The sequence below is a fragment of the Ctenopharyngodon idella genome, chromosome 12 (genome assembly GCF_019924925.1).
Source record: "Ctenopharyngodon idella isolate HZGC_01 chromosome 12, HZGC01, whole genome shotgun sequence".
NCBI lineage: Eukaryota > Metazoa > Chordata > Actinopteri > Cypriniformes > Xenocyprididae > Ctenopharyngodon > Ctenopharyngodon idella.
Genome location: NC_067231.1, coordinates 18,859,188 through 18,878,581, shown reverse-complemented (window position 1 = coordinate 18,878,581; position 19,394 = coordinate 18,859,188). Strand labels below are relative to the sequence as shown.

The 19,394-nt window shown below is 36.9% G+C and overlaps 1 protein-coding gene across 15 annotated transcripts in view; it reads right to left on the bottom strand.

Moving 5' to 3' along the window:
• The window catches only part of cacna1g (calcium channel, voltage-dependent, T type, alpha 1G subunit), a 232,683-nt gene that overhangs the window by 148,500 nt on the left and 64,789 nt on the right, over positions 1-19,394 (bottom strand). For all 15 annotated transcript variants that reach the window (XM_051914048.1, XM_051914050.1, XM_051914047.1 and 12 more), the window contains exon 3: positions 2,256-2,368. In XM_051914048.1, the coding sequence (XP_051770008.1) occupies positions 2,256-2,368 (113 nt within the window). The remainder of the gene's footprint in view (positions 1-2,255; positions 2,369-19,394) is intronic.

Genomic DNA, 19,394 nt, shown 5'->3' with positions numbered 1-19,394 from the left:
CGCGATGCAATAAGATTCCAGCGACGAGCAATTTGACTGTCCACACTAGACGTGACGCGACATTGAGAAGCGATAAAATAAATCAAAAACCACAGCCAATCAGAAGAGAGTGTGGGCGGGCTCTCTCGGCAAGAGCACAGCTGACAGTGAAATGGGCAAGTACAGTACATAGTAAAATTCGTAAATATTACGCCATTTAAACATTATTTAAAGTACATACGGAGTGACTGAAGCCAGTGTTGTTTTCATTACAGCTAATAAGTTGGAAACACAGAATGATATTCAAACTCACATTAGACGCTTTTAACATCAAATAAAGCACATAAACAGTACCTGATATTATCATTGCCATACTTTGTGTTCCAGCCGCGACGTCGCAAAGAAATAGAAACCGTTTCTAAAATAGAATCGTCGCGTGCCGTCGCGGCTTGTTAGGACAAAAACTCCGATTAACATGGAAAGGACACCTTTTATTCACGTGTCGCGGCGTCACGTCTGCTTAGGACACGGTGTAAAGCTACTTTTTGTAATGCCTATTTGATGCTTTTCTCATTTAACACAATAATAACTTTAAATGACCTTTTGGGGTAATTTCTCAGCCAAATTTGATGTGCAATTAATTTGCGATTAATTAATCGCACATCGTGTAATTAATTAGATACACACACAATTACACTTCCACAAATACTAAATAGAATACCTTTTGAGAGATTATGTGCACTGGACAATTATTTCTCCCGGTAATTTGTCATGAGCATGTCAATATTGACTTCAAAATCCAGTCTGGAGGCAAGCTACTGCACAGCTGATACAATATGATTTATGTGACAGTATGCCTTTGAAAAAAATATTATAATCACATCTCACAGGCACTCTGTACAGTGAACTTGACCCGCTGTCACAATGTAAAGATCACAGATTAGTATCATTCATTACAGCAACCATTAGCTTAATAACTCAGAAATAAGAGGTGATTCACCTCATGTCACAATCAGTCACATTGTATTCTGAAGTGCCTGATTACAATGACTGCCTGGATGAGTGGCTTTGAAGTCGTATTTTAAGCACTTCATTTAATGTGGTTTAATCCTCTCTAGGGCTGGGCCATTTCAGGCTCATTTGTTTTTATATAGCCCTCCAAATGCTTATGACACCCCCATAGCATTAGAGGAATCAAATAGTTCAGTGAGAAAGAGAGAATGAAAGTGTTATATAACTTTCTGAGAGCCAGAAAAAAAAAAAAAAAGTTTTGGGAATTTATAATTTTCTTCACATGGCAGTATATGGAGCATAAAATACATCTGATAAAAAAAAAAAAAAAAAAAGTCTTATGTTCACCAAGGATGCATTTATTTGATCAAATACATTAATAATAATAAGTATATGTTTCGTCCGACACTGAAGACTAATAATCATGCTGAAAATTGAGCTTTGCCATCACAGAAATAAATCACATTTTTTAAAATATATTTAAATAGAAAACTGTTATTTTACATTTCATAATATTTCACAATACTACTGTTTTTTTTTTTACAGTATTTTTGATCAAATAAATCCAGTCGTGGTGAGCATGAGACTTTCAAACACACACACAAAAAAAAAAAAATCTGACTGACCTCAAACTTTTAACAGTAATTTATATATACACATATGTAGTATACATATACAGTACATTAAATAGAAATTTCCTCTGCCAATGTCCCCAATATTTATACAAATGTCCTCTATGGAGGATAAAAGTGAATTGTTGCTGGGTCCCTTAATGATAAAAGACATCTATAACAGAGGATACAAAGCGGAAAAGAAAGGATAGCTCTCTGATATCCTTAGGGCAAAACACTCATCTGTTAAACAAAGCAAAAGGAATTTAGCAGATTGAAATCAAAGTCCCAGAGCCATGTTCCCAAGTCAACGATAAGCCAGAGCAGTGTCTTTGCTGTGATAATCTGCTTTGAATTACAGGCGAGGATCTTTTTGTTGCCTATCACCACATGTGGTTTTGGGCATTCCTGTGTCTTTTGGAAGTCAGTCAACACAACATGCTTCAGGATATCTAGAGAAACCCAGCGCTCACTGAGAGATGATGACAAATGCCTGAAATAACCTCCTGTTTTTGAGTTGTAACAGTTTCATTTTAACACTAACCATTTCAAATCTGTGTCCAATTACATTTTAATTTGTTTTCCATCTATTCTTTGATCTATTTTAAGTACATGGGGTTACAAAAGGTGATGTATTCTAAGTATGAGACTTACCTGCAGTATCTCGCATCGCTCTGAGTCACAGTGGCTGTCCTCACAAGGTTGAAACATCCCCAGAGTAACGCAGTTCAGCAGGATTACAACCATGCTGGCCCTCTCGAACCATGTGGGAAGCAGGAGTTAAGGAACAGTACACAGAAAATACATGCAGACACAGAAAAATAGCAAAAGTTTTGTTCAGAATATAAATGAATGACATTATTGCAGCCTAGATACCATATCAAAGCAGACATATTTTCAACAACATCTCATGCTGCTAAGGTGAGCGATAAAGAGTTTGAATAAAGCAGAACTACTGCTAATTTATTGATATATCTCTGTTGTATAAATGATGTGGAGGGTTTCTGAAACGTGCTGCACTGCTAAGCCAATGCTACGAAAGTATTTTGAAGGTTGATCACGCAAGCTTATTGGCTACTGATACAGCAGGAACCAATCAGCTGTGCCCTATAGATAACAATGTGATTACGAGTAGGTTGAATTAAAGGACCTATTAGCCTGTGCTATCTGGAGTTTCATGACAGAACTTTGTATTTTTTTTTTTTTTTTTTTTTAAATGGAGCCACTAAATGGACATGGTGATGGAAAATATATGAGATGGGAGGAAAAATTGATTTCAGTGCTTTTGCATTCTCTCACAAAAGTTTTGCGTTCCCCCAAGAATCTTTCTGTTCACTGGCAAAACCTTTGCGTTCCCTTGTACAAAGTAGACAGAGAAGGTGAAGGTGATTTCACCAAGTACAGCATGTTTCTGGATCAACATCTTTGTTAATCCTGGAACAACATTACAATCAACCAATCAGATTTGAGGGACAAGTTTACAGTTTATGTTAAGTTTAGGCATAGAACCAGGGTTAGGTGCTTCTACATCAGTGTTATTCACCTATCATTTCCCTCAGATATTAGGGATAAGTTATGGGTAGGGTTAGGTTCAGGGGTAGGGATAGGGCAAAATTTTCAGACAATAATGTTGTTCCAGGGTCAACAAAGTACGTTGATCCAGGAATATTCGCTCGCAAAGAGCTCAAAAGTTTTGAGTGCGAGTGCAAGGGGAACGCAAAACATGTAGTATTCCAAAGCAGTAACAGCAGTCTGTTTAGGGTCTCCATAGTTTTGGAAAGAAAAGAAGATGAAATTGTAATAAATTGTCACGTTATTGTAAGCAATGACGTAATTCGGTTATCACAGCTTTAACAAATAACATTTCAAGGGCTAAAATCACTTTCTCGCTCACGAAAACAAGGTCAGTCCAGCTAAACGTGTTACAGGACCAATGGTGCTTTTGTCATTATGTTCGTCATTATTTATCTTGATTTACTTGTGGGGAATAAATGACCCAGAGTTCCTTCATCCTTTTAGCTCACCGCTAGTAATTGATCACGGGGTCGGTAAATGTGTGGCTGGCTCCGCAGATGCCACGTACCAATTCAGGGGTCGAGCTCACACATTTACATCTAAATTAAATACAAGAATGCTAATGCCTATATGGGGTGCCGTCTGAGCAAAGTGGCACCAGACAGAAACCAGCTCATTTTTCACAATTACTGCCAGCGGAGGGCCCAAGGGGACACAATTAAAGCTGCTAAAACAAAATAAGAGGATGCGCCATCAAACAGGAAAGTTTCCTACCAGGAGAAACTCTGATCATGGTCAACAATAAAACCATATATTGTCCTATGACATCATAACTGAATAAGGAAATTAAGCAACACATAAGACGTCAAGTGAAAACGCTCAATGGATTTACAGTGGGATACGGGCCTCTTATGTGATCATACCTTCACAATGGCATCATGAAATAACCGGCCTTAGTGCTGAGTGCACTGCAGATTTATGAGAAGTTATAAACTTCAATAATGTATCTCCTGGCACATTCTGTGTTCACTGAAATGATTTCTGGTAAAGTCTCAACACTGGTTTTACAGTATTTTACATTTCTTGACCATAATGAACGTCTCCAGTTGCATAAAGGGGCTCAGGCTGTAATGTATTCTGCATGAATAATGTAAACAGACAGAATGTGTCTTCTTCCCCCAGAAAGGCGGAAGACTAATTACAAGCTGCTAACTTCTCTCAGCCATCATTGATCTATACACTGAACCAGAGGCACAGGAGAGTTAGAGGAACTGAAGTCACGAACTATTTGAGAAAAATCACTCAAAAACAATGTAAAAAATGGATGATACAGAACATAGTTTGGGGTCAGTGCTAAGATTTTTTTTTTTTTTTTGCAAACTGGTTATTTGGCATGGATGCATTAAATTGATCAAAAGTAACAGTAAAAGACATTTATAATGTCACAATATTACTTGTTTTACTGTATTTTTAATCAAATAAATGCAGCCTTGGTGAGCATAAGAATTGAGAAATCTTACATCTTAGGTACCACCAATTTCTTTTTAGCTTAACCCATTAAGTTTTGGCCTAATGGTTAGAGAGTTGGACTTGTAACACAAAGGTCATGGGTTCGAGTCTCAGTACTGGCAGAAAATGTGGAAGGGTGGGAGTGAATGAACAGCGCTCTCTTCCACTTTCATTACCCACAACTGAGGTGCCCTTGAGCTAGGCACCTAACCCCCAATCACTCCCCAGGCGCTGCAGCAAAAAAAAAAAAAAAAAAAAAAGTGGCTGCCCACTGCTCCGGGTGTATGTTCACGGTGTGTTTGTGTTCAATAATCACTGCTGTGTGTGTGTGTGCATCTAAATGGGTTAAATACAGGGCCAAATTCCAAGTATGGGACGCCATTTAATGCCCAGTTGTTGTTGTTTTTTTTCCCCCATAAATTATAATTATTCATATTATTTTTCATACGGTGCAGTGTTGCACTTTTTAAGTGTAATTTTTATATCACACAGCTCTCTAGAATACTTTCTGACTGGTCACTTGCGACCTTTTGCTATCCAATATTTTTTTGCAAAAATTATCAATAAACTGTATTTGACCACTGGCAATCATTCAACTACGCTTTAGTTTATTGTGTGTCACACAACTCTTTATTCTTGCATAAAAATATAACATGCAATATTGATTCGAAATTATTTATTTCCCCTGGTAAGCAAGTGTTCTGGTCATTCTGTCGGGGTTTATTCTGCAATAATGACTGGTCTCTACATAGAAACTCCCATAGAAACCTATGCAAAGATTGAGATAATAATGAAGTTGCCAGGTGCATTTCAGAGAAAACAGCCAGCCCACCACATGACACATTATCCAGCAAGTTGTCAAAAGCTCTGCCTAAAGTTCTCTACTTATATGTCAGTTTAAAAAAAATAAATAAATAAATAAATGCAGTTGAGCCTTCTGCAACTTTTAAATCCCCGCAGGATTAAAAGGGTTAATGAACATAGCAAGTCACAGACATTGCAAATGTTTTCTTTGCCAGAAAGCAGTAATAAAAGATGAAATGGAGAGAGTCTTGTGGACAGTAATATCCAGACAAGCCCCCATAAACAATAAATGAGAACACTGGAACGTGTGCTTATAAATTATTTCATAAAGTTTAATTTTGAAAAACAAAGTGAACTCATACAATGGGCAGAATCTGAAGTGAGAAAGGAGCTTAAAAATGCTGTGTGATCCTTTACCGTTTTCCACTGCGCACCATGAGCAGACACGTTTTCTCTCACGTGGACCCCCTTCACCATCGCTGAAGGAGTGTAGGTGGGTTTCACTCACAGGCAACGGTGAGATCAAAACCTCATCAACTCTTTATGTTGTGTTTATGTGGAGCCCAATTCCCACACGACGCTGCCTTCATGCTCTGAAAAGCCTCACTTTCACTCTTCTGACAGGCTGGAAAAAAGTAACAAGGCATAAAAATGGTGTGTGTATGTTTGTGTGTGCGATTCTGCAGCTTTTCCAGGCCGATTTTGCAGACTAATGCTAGCAAACACACCTGAAAGAGTGACAGAGGTGGGCTGAATAAGCAACATGCTCAGATTTGTCATGCTCCTGGACTTGTATATAAACTTATATGCTAAGTAATGAAAAAAGAAAAAAAAAAATGATGGGGGCATCCCATATGCAGGATGCAGAACTATTTTGAAATTCTGTTGCAAGGTCATTCAATGATAATAACCCAGTTAAGTAATAAAGCTAAATGCATTTCCTAGAAACTAGATGCACCGAGTATCCATTTTTAGTACTGGTCTGAACAGACCCAACAAAATATATATATATATATATATATATATATATATATATATAAAATGTAATGCACATAGTATTTTCATATGTGAGCTCCAGACCATCTGTTCATTCATTTTCAAGCTTTTAATCCGTTCATATTTGCATCCTTCTTTCTCTGTGAGTCTAAATGTGTTCATGCAGGCACTTGAAATGTTTAGTGGCCCTTTCTCCAGGGTCTCAGGAGCCCATATGGATGAATGCCATGCCTGGCTAATAGCCGTATTTCATCCGTCCAATGTTTAATTCAGAGCTCTTGGCATTAGCTATGTTTCATCCCAGGCTCTTACATTCTCCAGTGTCACACGTCCTGACATGGTCCTGTACTGAGACCCTCTCAGAATTATGTCTTCTGGTGCCACTGCACTAAAATGTCCAGCTTGTTCCAATGCAAAAACCACTTCATGATATGATGTCATCAGTACGCTCATTAGGAAAGGACATTTTGCTCTCTACCCAATCTTGAGACTTATTTGAGTGGCTATTGTTAATACATGGTAAAACTATTACATCTAAAATGTCAGTAAACATGCATCTTTAATTTGAATCATGCTGGAGTTGGGGCAGAATCATCATGCCCATTTAGACATGTCGGTTTTAAGCCAAGTAGATTTTGAATGCTAAATAAATAAATAAAGTTTCAGGGTAAAGACGGATCTGACACAAGATAGGCCTGAATATAGTCAATATTTCAGAGACTTGAAGCTCACATCTGACACGTCCACATTCCTCAAACAAGCCCATCTGTCAAACTTGTGCATGTAAAAGTCTAAAGCTGTGAAAAAAAAAGGCAGAAATGTGATTCTAAGGACTTGGGAAAGAGTCTATAGGGAATGTGAATGTTTTTATGCCACACAAGCTCCTTTTTCAAGTGCACTTCTTAAAGTTTAACTGTAAAGTTAGCTGCAGTCCTCTAGGGTGAACAAAGGAGAGTTTGAGGTAAAAACTCACACTGACCTCTCTTAAAGGGACAGTTCACCTAAACATGAAAAATCTTTCATATACTCACGCTCATGTTGTTCAAAATTTTTTGGCGATCGAAAGGCACTGGTCAACAACCACTATTTGTTGTATGATGACATGACATCAAGGCTTTTAAACCACAGTTAGACAAGAGTGCATTAGCAAACAGAGTCTCATTTAATGCACACAGTCCCTTATTTTCCTCACTGTTAACAATTAGTCCTGCATGATCTCCCAGATAAAAACACAACAGAAATAACACCATTTCATTTCTGCATCACCACGGCTATGAAGCATAGCATTACGAAACACAAAACAATAGAATAGAGAGACGTATGAACAGTTAGCGAGCAGATGGAGGTTTAAGTTTCCTGTTGCCTCTTACAGCTCTGCATAAATACACGATGAGCCTCTTAGCCATCTCAGATTTTACATACAATGTGTAAAGCAAATATCATAATTCATTTAAATTGCCTGTGCTCTAAGACACTAAATGCCACATAAGTTTTATTACTTAAGTGGTTAATCTAGTGGAAATTTGAGAGACAAACATTTTGTGTGTTCGTTTATGTACAGATGCTTCAGGGGCTGTAGTCCAAAAGCATTTGCCAGGTTCAGCTTTCAATCTAAAATGAAAGGAGAGTTTGAGAGAAACATTAAAAACCCTCAGAAGCAATTTAAAGGCCAGATGGCTATAAAAACATTTAGATTTCCTCAGCATCTTCTCATTTGAGTCAACTTCCTGCAAGTGGCAGTTCAGTTACAAGATCAGAAGCCTCAGTGGATCAGTGAGGAAGGAATCATGTGATGGAACGCTGACAAAACTGGGGACATCTGACTGCAGGAGTGCTAAAAGAGCCACTCTCTGCTGTACACCAGGGAGCTGCTTAAAGCTAGAAAAGTTTGCTGTCTGTTAAGTGTAAAATTCCAAATTCCTCTAAAAATAAAGAGTGAACTTCCGAGATGAGGTAAAACGAGGTTCAAAATTAGAAACACGCTGTGGGACACAAACACAACACGCTGTTCAAACCAAAACACATGGATAAACATGCGTCGCAGAAGAGGTGAAACGGTCAAGATCTGAAAATGTTTCTGGATTTGTTAACCTGTTGTGTTGATATCCACGTAGGCTAAGTGTTAGCTTGTAGCACAAGCATGAATCACAAAAAAAGTAGAACTGGGCCATTCAGATGCTTTTTAGCCTTAAATAGATATCGGGATATTTATCTAGGCTTACTATATTAAAAAGGCAGATATTTTTTCCTCCAATCAGTACTGACTAACAGGGAACGTTCTCGGAACTTTGGATAACATTCTGGCAACATACTCTCAAATTTATGAAGAAACATTCTTCCAGTAACAATATTAGAATGTTTGTTCGCAGTTTTCAATGTCTTTAATACTGTTTTTTTTTTTAGAACATTTGCACAGAAACTTTATTTATACATCGTTTATGGAACTTTTTTTCAGAAACGTTTTAGTTCATCTAACATTTTTTAAATGTTGAACATTCAAAAGTAACGTTCCCATAATATTTGCAGAATGATAAAATGTTCCCTTAATGTCCGTATAACTAAGAAAAAACATTTTTAAAATATTTAAAGAACTGGACGTTTTGAACATTCAGAGAACATTCAGAAATAATGTTTTCATAACATTGGCGAAACGTTTTAAGAACATATTTTTGTTAGTGGAACCATAAATTCAATCAAACAGCCACTTTCGCCAATTGACCATTCGCAAAGACCGGCCCTCTTTAGTTACTGTTGCTACGTCCGACAAGCCATGCCGATCTCTCGCCACACATCATGTTCTCACGCAGTGAAAAATACATCGCGGAACAAAGAGGACACTGACAACGCGTCGACAGACAAGACAAGGCAGGTTACTTTTGATATGAAACAAAGTCTCAAATTTTAAATTGTCATTTTTAAAGAAATTTAAACAAATACCGTTTTGTGGCTTTTTAATGTGTCGTGACAGATCGCTGTAGCGGCTCATGAACTGACCATCTCTTCCTACTAGTTCATTTATAGCATCAAATACATATGAATGAACATCATAAGGAATGTTGTTTCAATCACGGAAAGACGTCAGTACACACCATTTTCAAGTTCAAGTCCACCTACGTTAATCTGCTAACTTCCCTGACTGCTTTGGCGGATTCGGTGTTATAATTGGTTAGATCGCCTGTCAATCAAACTCCTGGCGAAGGGTCAATAAGATTCAAAACACTAAATGTAACAACTAAAAAACAATAAAAAAATCTAGTTCAAAATAATTAAAGCATATTAAATGTTTCACTAAATATAATAAATAAATATATAAATATATAATAAGTATAATATAATGAGATGAAGGAACATTAAAAAAAAAAAAAAAAAAAAAAAAAAAAAACATACTAAGGCAGTGGCTCTCAAACAATATTTGAATAGTTAATTGATTCACTGAAGTTTGAACTGATTCATGAAAATGAATTGAACTCCAATGCCACTTTTGCCAGTTAAAATCTGAGATACTATTAAAAAAAAAATCTAAATGCTCTAATACTTGGAAATCTTAAAATGTGGATTGCAACAGAAAAAAATATTGGCCAAATAAAAAAAAACTTTAAAATCACTGCCATGTGTTGCGTAATTCTATATTCCCAGCAAAATCATTATGAATTTTCTATGTATATCACCCAGTCCTACTAGTAGTCCAGGTAGAAATAACGTAAAAAGGCAAGTACGTGTCAGGTCAGTTTCAAAATGGCTTTTGATGTGCCTTGACTGGACAGTCTTTACCCCCAAATACATTAATTTACCCATTACCACTAAGTCAACCAAAATTAAGAATCAAAGAGCCATGACATGGAGTTAAGAGGGCAATAATTGGAATGTAACAAACATTTCACACTTACAGAGGTTGCACACGTTGAAAGCGAAGCATGTTGTGCCAAGCGACAACGATTTTCTGCCGCGGAGCATTAGCTTGTTCATTCGCTCAATTGAGGCCCTGTTCATACTATGCAGTACCTCAATGTGTCTCTGTCTTTTCTCCATCTGCCTCGGACTCTTCAGAGCGTTGAGTCCACTTAGTCAAACAAAGATGAATGAGACACTAGAGCCCCCATTACTACCCCCAGTCAGTTATATCCTCTCTGTTCCCTACAGATGTTACACTAATCTATACAACAGAGCTTGCTTCAAATCCTATATCAGATCTCTTAAAGCCCTTATTTACCCTATAAAGAATTAGCCTTACACAGACATATGCTGATATTACAGACATATATAGATTAACTGTTTACATACGCAAGAATATTCTAATTACATTCCATGTTCCAATTATAAAAGCATAATGCAAAAGCATTTACTTGATTTAGTGGACACACACATACACACACACACACACACACACACACACACACACACACACACACACACACACACACACACATGTGCTAAGCAGCAGTCTATCAACCTATTAACAGATCAGTCCTACTGCCACTCAGTTGAGAACGTTTTCGCTGATGCATGCTGCCCCCTGCGATGGCTGTGAGCTATGCTTTGACACCTGACACAGGAGTTTTAATTGTTCAAAATAACATGAAATTGCTTCCAAGGGAGATGTGCACAGGAGTGCAAAGACCTGATTTAGCATTAGGAAGTGGAGTTTCCATGGCAGGATTAGCTGCTTTGATGTACCAGGAAAGACCAGAGTTCACCCTTGTAGAGGGATTGCCAAGAACTCATCATCTGAATGCATTGCTCTACTACTGTCAATTGCTTCTGTTTGAAGAATGCTTTGAAAAGTTTAACAGTACATCACAAGATCATGCATTCTTTCTCCTGCTGTATATATCTGGTTAAATCAATCATGGCATGATCATTAACGCAGAGAAAAATGCTGTATTATGCATGCAAGGCCAGTAGTTGGCGACGTCACTTTGTAAAGAAACACTATGCGCCTATAGACTGTAATGTAATACATGTAATACACAAGAGCACGATGTCACCGTTTTCACAAATTTGCGTTTTTGTAGTTTACACAGAAACGATAACGATATTGTTTTCAAAAACTTGCACTTTGAAACCCATTTTCAAAAGTTTGTGTTTTCGACCAAAGCACATAAGTTTTACATTTTTATTTGAAAACGGTGTCGTGTAAACGCCCTCTAAGTGTAATGATTAGGAATTGAACAAACGGACGAACATTATTAGTTTTGAGAGTTTTTCTATTTATTTTAATAGCAAAACTAAGTTATTTTTAATAATAAAATGAATACGTCTGGTGATTAGGCTATTTATTTGTGTCCTAAAGTGAGCGAGCAAGCGAATGAACAAACGAATGAATGATTATTAGTAGTTTTTCACAATCAATAGTTCTGCTACTAAAATCGATATTAAAAATAAGTTATTTTTGCAAATAAAACAAATAAATGTAATGATTAAGGCATGTATTATTGCGTCCAAAAGCAAGCAAACAAACAAATAAATAATTGTCAGTTATCAGACAAATAAAGCAATAATTTCCATTGTAAAAAAGAAAAATAAACCAGTCAATTCTTCCAATGCATATATACATTTAAACATTTGACTGAATGCTTTCAAAATGTTTCAGGAGATAGGTAACTTCAGATAAGAAAGGGTTACATGTTAAGTCTTCAGAACTTAGCACTCATTTTTGCTATGAACCAATAAATTGGTTGCTATACCATTCTAATGCCTGTCATCAAAACAGTAATTGAGACATTATTCTGCTGAACTATGAGTCTTCATGATGAAAGCCAATGTTGCCTAGCAACAGACGTTTCAGAGCACAAAGGAGCAGAGGTGTTTCCTGGCTCGAGTCTGCTCTAAGCATGTGAGTTTTCCACTGGCACAATGGGAAATGTAATATACATACAGCTAATCACATGCAAGTATGGACCCCAAGATGGTGCTAAAACTGGGAATTAAGTAATGCGATGTAATTGATCTTAACTGCACTTGGCAACTCACATTCCCAGTCACACACTGCAATACAGCTCTATAATACATGGACTAACTCTCACATGATGATGAAGTATGTAGCTCTCTCATTTGATACAAGATGCATTTGGTCTCGCCTTAAATGAGAGTACATACTGCTGTGTCTGTGTCTCTAATGGTGTTGGAAGAGTGACAAGGCCAATGGTTGTGTCAGAGCATGGTGGCATCTGCTTCTCGCCAACAGGACCCCTGAGGCACGGAGACAATCAGGTCAGCTCACCCCTAGTCTTCCCTCTCTCCTTCCCTCCAACATATCCTCAAAGCCTCTGGCAGTCTGTCTCGGGGGCACAGGTGCTAAATGATAAGCCATTCGAGCACACCAGAATTTGTATTTTAAATGGGAGTAGGTAACTTCCCATCATACGAGATCATCACACGGAACCCGAAATTTACACAAAAAATATTCTTCAATAATGCTGACTGGATAGATGGATGGAATAAGGCACATTTATGATGGATGGATGGATGGATGGATGGATAGACGGATGGAATAAGGCACATTTACAATGGATGGATGGATAGATGGATGGATGGATGGATGGATGGAGGTACATTTACTTGAAAAGCAAAACTGGATGGATGGATGGATGGATGGATGGAGGTAGTTACTTGAAAATCAAAACTGGATGGATGGATGGATGGAGGTACAGTTACTTGAAAAGCAAAACTGGATGGATGGATGGATGGAGGTACAGTTACTTGAAAAGCAAAACCGTATAAAAAGTCTATTTGTTTTCTACTTTTTTTGAAGTATAAACAAATAATTTAAAATACAATTTTGTTAAATGTATGTAATTTTCCTCCAATAAATATCTAATTGTAGCAATGTTTAGGTACTTTAACTGAAAAGCAATATAAAAATAATAATTAAGAGAAATATAAAATACTGATGGTGGGTAAAGTTGGTGAAATTACACTCCTGTTTAAATAGTATTATTTTTTTATTATTATTATTATTATTATATTAGCAAATACATAAATAAAATAATGTATGTATTTTATTTATAATAAATCAAATTATTATTATTATTATTATTATTATTATTAGATATTTTCTTCTACTGTATGACAAAACTAGTAGAAAGAGCACTAATGTCAACAATTTTATTACCCTGAGAAAATGTCATGTGTCCTCCCTCAGACATGTGAAGAAAGATTAGATTAACACAGGTATGGAATTGATTGGCTTTTGATCGATTTTCAGAAGGCCATGTCTCCTAAATATATGAGCCGACTCACAATAGCAACGGAAATCTTTTATGGAGAGAGAAGATCATCCGTCAAGAAAATTGAGCTGAATGGTAATATGAACATTTCCCAAACGTGCTATCGGAGAAGATCAGTCTCCATCAGTTAGCAATGATTATGGTGATTGTCAGTGGTCATATTTTCATAAACAGAAGAGTATTTTCCCCTTTCATTACAGTAAATGTAACAGATTTACAAAATGTCCCACTTTGGGGAAGGTATGTGTGTGAATACATGAACACCCACCACCAAACACATGATTCAGCTTTCAAACAAAACATTACAAAAATGCAGTTAACATCTTCCCATTTCAAACCTTTATTATTTAGCAACCATGTCTGTATTAAGCAATAATGACCCCCAGCACCATCTGCACCCTGAGGTAAATGACAGATGCTGAAAAATATGATCTGCGGATGTTTATTCACTTGTGCGTGATCAGGAATAGAAAGAAAATTCCCCCCTATGCTAAGGGATAATGAATAAAACATTTTAAAGCCAAAATATGGATGGCATCTCATTAGGATCAGAGTGCCGACACAAAGGGGCACAAGCTATTTTTACATCACAGAGCAAACAACAAAAGGCAAGATCCTGAGAGCAAACTGGTCCCAGTTCAGTGGGCTGCTTCCTCTTAAGATGCCCTCCAGTATGCACAGTCTCTTCTCTGAGGTAAACGCACATCCTTGAATTACAAAACAGAGACAGGTCACAGACAAATCCACGCTAGATCACTGAGCACAGTCATACACGCGGCGCATTAGAGACCGTCATGGTTGTGGTAAATGCTCACAAATCCCCTTGAGAGTTACAATGCATCTCTCACTCGTCACAATAAAATGTGAAGGCTTGCTTTGTATTGAAGTCGACATGAAATCAAAATTGATGAATATTCTATCTATCCATCCATTATCCATCCATCCATCCACCTTTCCAGAGATGCACATATTATGTTAGTGCGATTTTTACATCAAAAATTGTCATAATTTAAAAATAAATTGCTGACACTTCAATGTACGTTAACTACATTTTCACTATTATAGCTGTCAAGATAGCTAACTAGCGTCTGATTGTACATGAATCAATACATATCAGAAATCACTGATCACAGATTAGTTATTACAATTAACACGGTTACTTGTTATGTTGTGTTATTACTGTCGGGTCCATATCTTACAGTAATAGTCTGTTTGCAAAGCCTGCACCGAAATTGTGACTGATTTATCAAAGAATCTGCAGTGAAATGTACAGAACAACAAATAATGCTCTGAGAGATTCACATAGCTGAAAATAAATAACCACTTTCCTAGCATTAGGATTCTTGGAAGGTAATGTTATTTTGTAGTCCAGTGATCATATAGCTCTCCTTCTCATCTCAGTAACATATATATCTGTGCATGACAAAACAAAAGATCAAGGAAAATTTGATTTCTCAATTTATGACCTCTTCAATTAATGTTAACTAGTAGCCAAATAGGTATTGAGGTGTATTTTGGCAAACTTGCATTCGGTTTGGCTCTATTCTGGTATGGTATGCCCACTTTTTATCATCCAATCAGTACCTGATGGACAAAACCAAGTACCGCCCTACACATTTTCCCACATTGAATATCCTATTTAATTCATAAATACAGAAAATTACAGGAGTAATATGGGTTTTCATGTTAAAAGTGCCACTTTAATGATAAAAGCCCAAGGTTTTTTTGTTTTTTTTACACATACGCTAGGGTATTCGTATAGAGCGAATGACAAATACGCATAGTATGTGTGCAGCCTGATTTTTCTAAATGTGAAAAAATACATTTTTTTGCACTAATTAGTTGGTCCACAAGGTGGCAACAGTGGCCCGGCATGTTGTTTCACAGAAGAAGAAACATTAAAAAACAACAACAATAACAAACTTGTGGAGATGGTAACAACAACAGATGACCACGTTAAAGAGAGTTTGTGTTAGTGGGTAAAGAGATACCCTCAATTTTTTAAACAAGTACAAAGACATTTTCATCAATCATATCTTCTGGAGAGAAATAGCACAGACAATGGACAAAGATGAAAATTTCTAGTGCGCATGTGTTGACTATCTGTTTTTGTGCATGCTATTAAATGTAGTATACTTTGAAAGGCTATCAATTCTTGCTGCATGCTAAGTGTTTGCATCAAAACTTGAGTATACTTTAGGCTGAAGTGTTATTTATGCAGGGAGGGAGCCATTTGAAACTTCATTATTTTTGCGATTCTTTTTGGTTCCGCTTGTGGCAGAGGAATTACACACTTCACCTTTAAAGGATTAGTTCACTTTCAAATGAAAATTACCCCAAGCTTTACTCACCCTCAAGCCATCCTAGGTGTATATGACTTTCTTCTTTCTGATGGATACAACCTGAGATATATTAATAAATATCCTGACGCATTCAAGCTTTATAATGGCATTGAGCGGGACCAACGAGTATGAGCTGAAGAAAGTGCCTCCATCCTACGTCCTACACCTCCCTATTCAACTTACGGAAAAAGCTTAAGTAGAATACGGAAGGCAGTCTGGCGGAAGCTAGATATTTTACTTCATAACTTGTTAAATATGGATATATATATATATATATATATATATATATAATTTTTTTTATATATATATATATATATATATATATATAAATGCATCGCTTCACTTCGGAAGGCCTTTATTAACCCCCCGGAGCCGTGTGGAGTGTGTTTATGATGGATGATGTGGATGGAGGCACTTTCTTCAGCTCATACTCATTGATCCCGCTCGCTGCCATTATAAAGCTCGGATGCGTCAGGATATTTATTAATATATCTCTGATTGTGTTCATCAGAAAGAAGAAAGTCATACACCTAGGATGGCTTGAGGGTGAGTAAAGCTTGGGGTAATTTTCATTTGAAAGTGAACTAATCCTTTAAGAGACAAGAGAGGGCACATTTTATAAGTTTTTCTTCCAAACAGGAAAGTACTTTGATCAAAAAAAATGTCAGATTTTTCCAGACACAAGAACTTTGATCAAAAGCACAAATGACAGAAATAGGTCTAATATGTGTTGCTCATGTTTGTCTGTCTGTTTTCATTTCCTTAAATATTCAACCCTTTTATGTAATTCTGTTTGTTTAAATGCTCATGTTAGGCTGGTATGAGAGGCATGTATATTTTAGCAGAAACCATTTTCTCCATCTGTTCTCATACTCTACTATGCAAAAGGACAGTGATACAGCATTAATCTTAAAACTATGCAGATCATAAATCTTTCAGATCTGACCATCCCGAAAAGTAAAATTTACTCCCAGTTTCTTTGGGATACATCTGCTTTTCAAGGAAAATCTCTTGGCCACTGCAATTTCATAACAGACAATACTGATCTCAGTAGGAGTTTTGAGAGGGAAGATGATAACAATAGACACATAATTTGTTGATGGGAACATGTCATTTAAAGAAACGGTTTGAATGATTGAAATCCACCCACATAAAATTCGGAGTGACAGCCACAAAACTCCCTTCACATACTGCGAAGAGATTCCACTAAATCCTAAAAAAGGTCTTTGGAATCTTGGAATTTCCTATTGTTTAACTCATTAATCTATATCACTGAGGGAGAAAAAAAAAGGTCTTTCTGCTCTTGCATTCCTGGCTGACTGTTTCTTCTAGCTTATATGGGGCTTGTTAGAGTGAGACTAGATCATGTCTTCCCTCTGGCTGAAACAGTGAGGAGAATTGCAGTCCAGTGAAGATTAAGGCAGACCTATTCAGAATCATCAGTGACAGCCTGCTCTCTCTCTCTCTCTCTCTCTCTCCCACACAAACACATTTACACACACACACACACAAAGACAGCCGTGAGCAGCCAAAGTCTCCTGGTATGCATTAGCATTGCGACAGGTGAGACTCTGACTATAGGTTGCTCTGTGAGGAAACCAGAGGTGCAGGTGAAGTGTTTTCTTTTGATATCCTGAGATCGGTCTGCATCTCTCTTGCTCTTTCTTTCTCGCTATGTAACAACATTGCCTGCAGTGCTTCTAAGAAGCTATTTATCACTACAGCTTACGACCACCGTGATGGGGCCCTCAGAGTCAGTGTTGATTATGTTACTGCAACATAAAATAGAAAGTGAAAGACATATGTTGTCTTAATATGACCTTGTTATTAAGAACTCTTTGGCAAGTTCCTCAAAGTTGCCATTAACGTGCTAAAGAGAGAAATGGCAAAATCACCATAATTAGCTTTTGAACGGTGTCTAAAATAAAGCAGCACTCAAACCAAGGTCAAGATTGGCTTACTAAGAGTTTAACCAGTATAAAATTATGAAACTACACACTGTCAGGGAAATTTAAATGTACAGTGAGTGATTTTTGCCACTCTGGAACCTCTACCAGCTTGATTTAGCAAAATAGCGTTCTCGCATGACAATGAAGTTGAACAATGTGTTAAACTTGAATGATGGTGTTCAATAATCACACTTTCAGCTTCCTGGTTACCATACATGATTGACAGGAAAGCCTCAAAGTCCTCTTTTTGGCTAAACAAAGAATTTGACCACTGACTTTTTTTTGTTAGTTTTGTTAGTAAATTAAAAAAAAAAAAGTGTAAGGTCTCAAGACACATTTTGTCTTGAGCAAAGTTGAACATTTTAACTTGAACAGCACATTTTTAGAAGGCCATGTCATGCGTGAGATACTGCAAAAGACGCAAGTGGAGAGCGCAGTGGTCAAAGACGTCTGTATATTGCATGTTTATAAAGAAAAACAATGGAAAAATAGCACAGTTAAATGCAAAAATATGTGAACTGCACCTACTGCTGTAACAGGTTTAAGGCTACCTAATTGTGTAACATCTTTCAGGACACTGAAAGTCAATCAATTACTTTTGTGCACTATAACTACAAAATACGCCTTGAAGACAGATGTACTGTAAACTATTAAAAAAAATAAAAAAATCAATATGGTGAGATATAATAAAAGACTGAAGAACAGGGCAGGCCACATAAGATAAACAGCTCTCACAGTGGTACACAGTTGTCAGACACACACATGCTACAAAGTAAGGACATGGAGGGACTCGGCCATTTTGCGATTTTTAAAAATCCTGTTAAACCTGATCCCCTCACAGTACAGCTCTGAATGAAAAAAAAAGTAGACAAACATCAGAGGAGAAAGAGAAAAGTACATCATGTTCCAGTACCACAAGAACCAAAAATCTCCTATAACACCAGAGAGAACACAATTCTACTTCTTTCAGAGAGCTTTGACAATACTGGATGGATCGAATAATCAAATATTATGCATTCAGTATACAGAGCTGCCAGGCCTCATGCTTTAGAACTGAATTCTCTTTCTTGAGAAACAAACTGCAGTTCTTTACTGGGGTCTGAGAAAAACATTATGCTGTCTATATGGTTTTTACAAATAAAAATGAATATAAACTCAGGATCCACCACTATATATTTTTACTATAAAATATGTTTTTTTTTTTTCAATAACTAATTTATATTAGTAATTACAGTAATCTCGAAACCAAGTAACACCTGGTAGCGGTAGAAACACTGGAGTTCATACATGCGTCAATAAAACAGAACAAATTTAAACATCTCCACTCCTGCACTTGTCTTGGGTTAGCATGTTTCCTTCCCTTCCCTGCCTCTACATTAGCAGTATTTTCAACAGGAAAGAAACAGACTAAATAAACCTGAAATATATCCTTTAATCCAAGCAATGGAATGG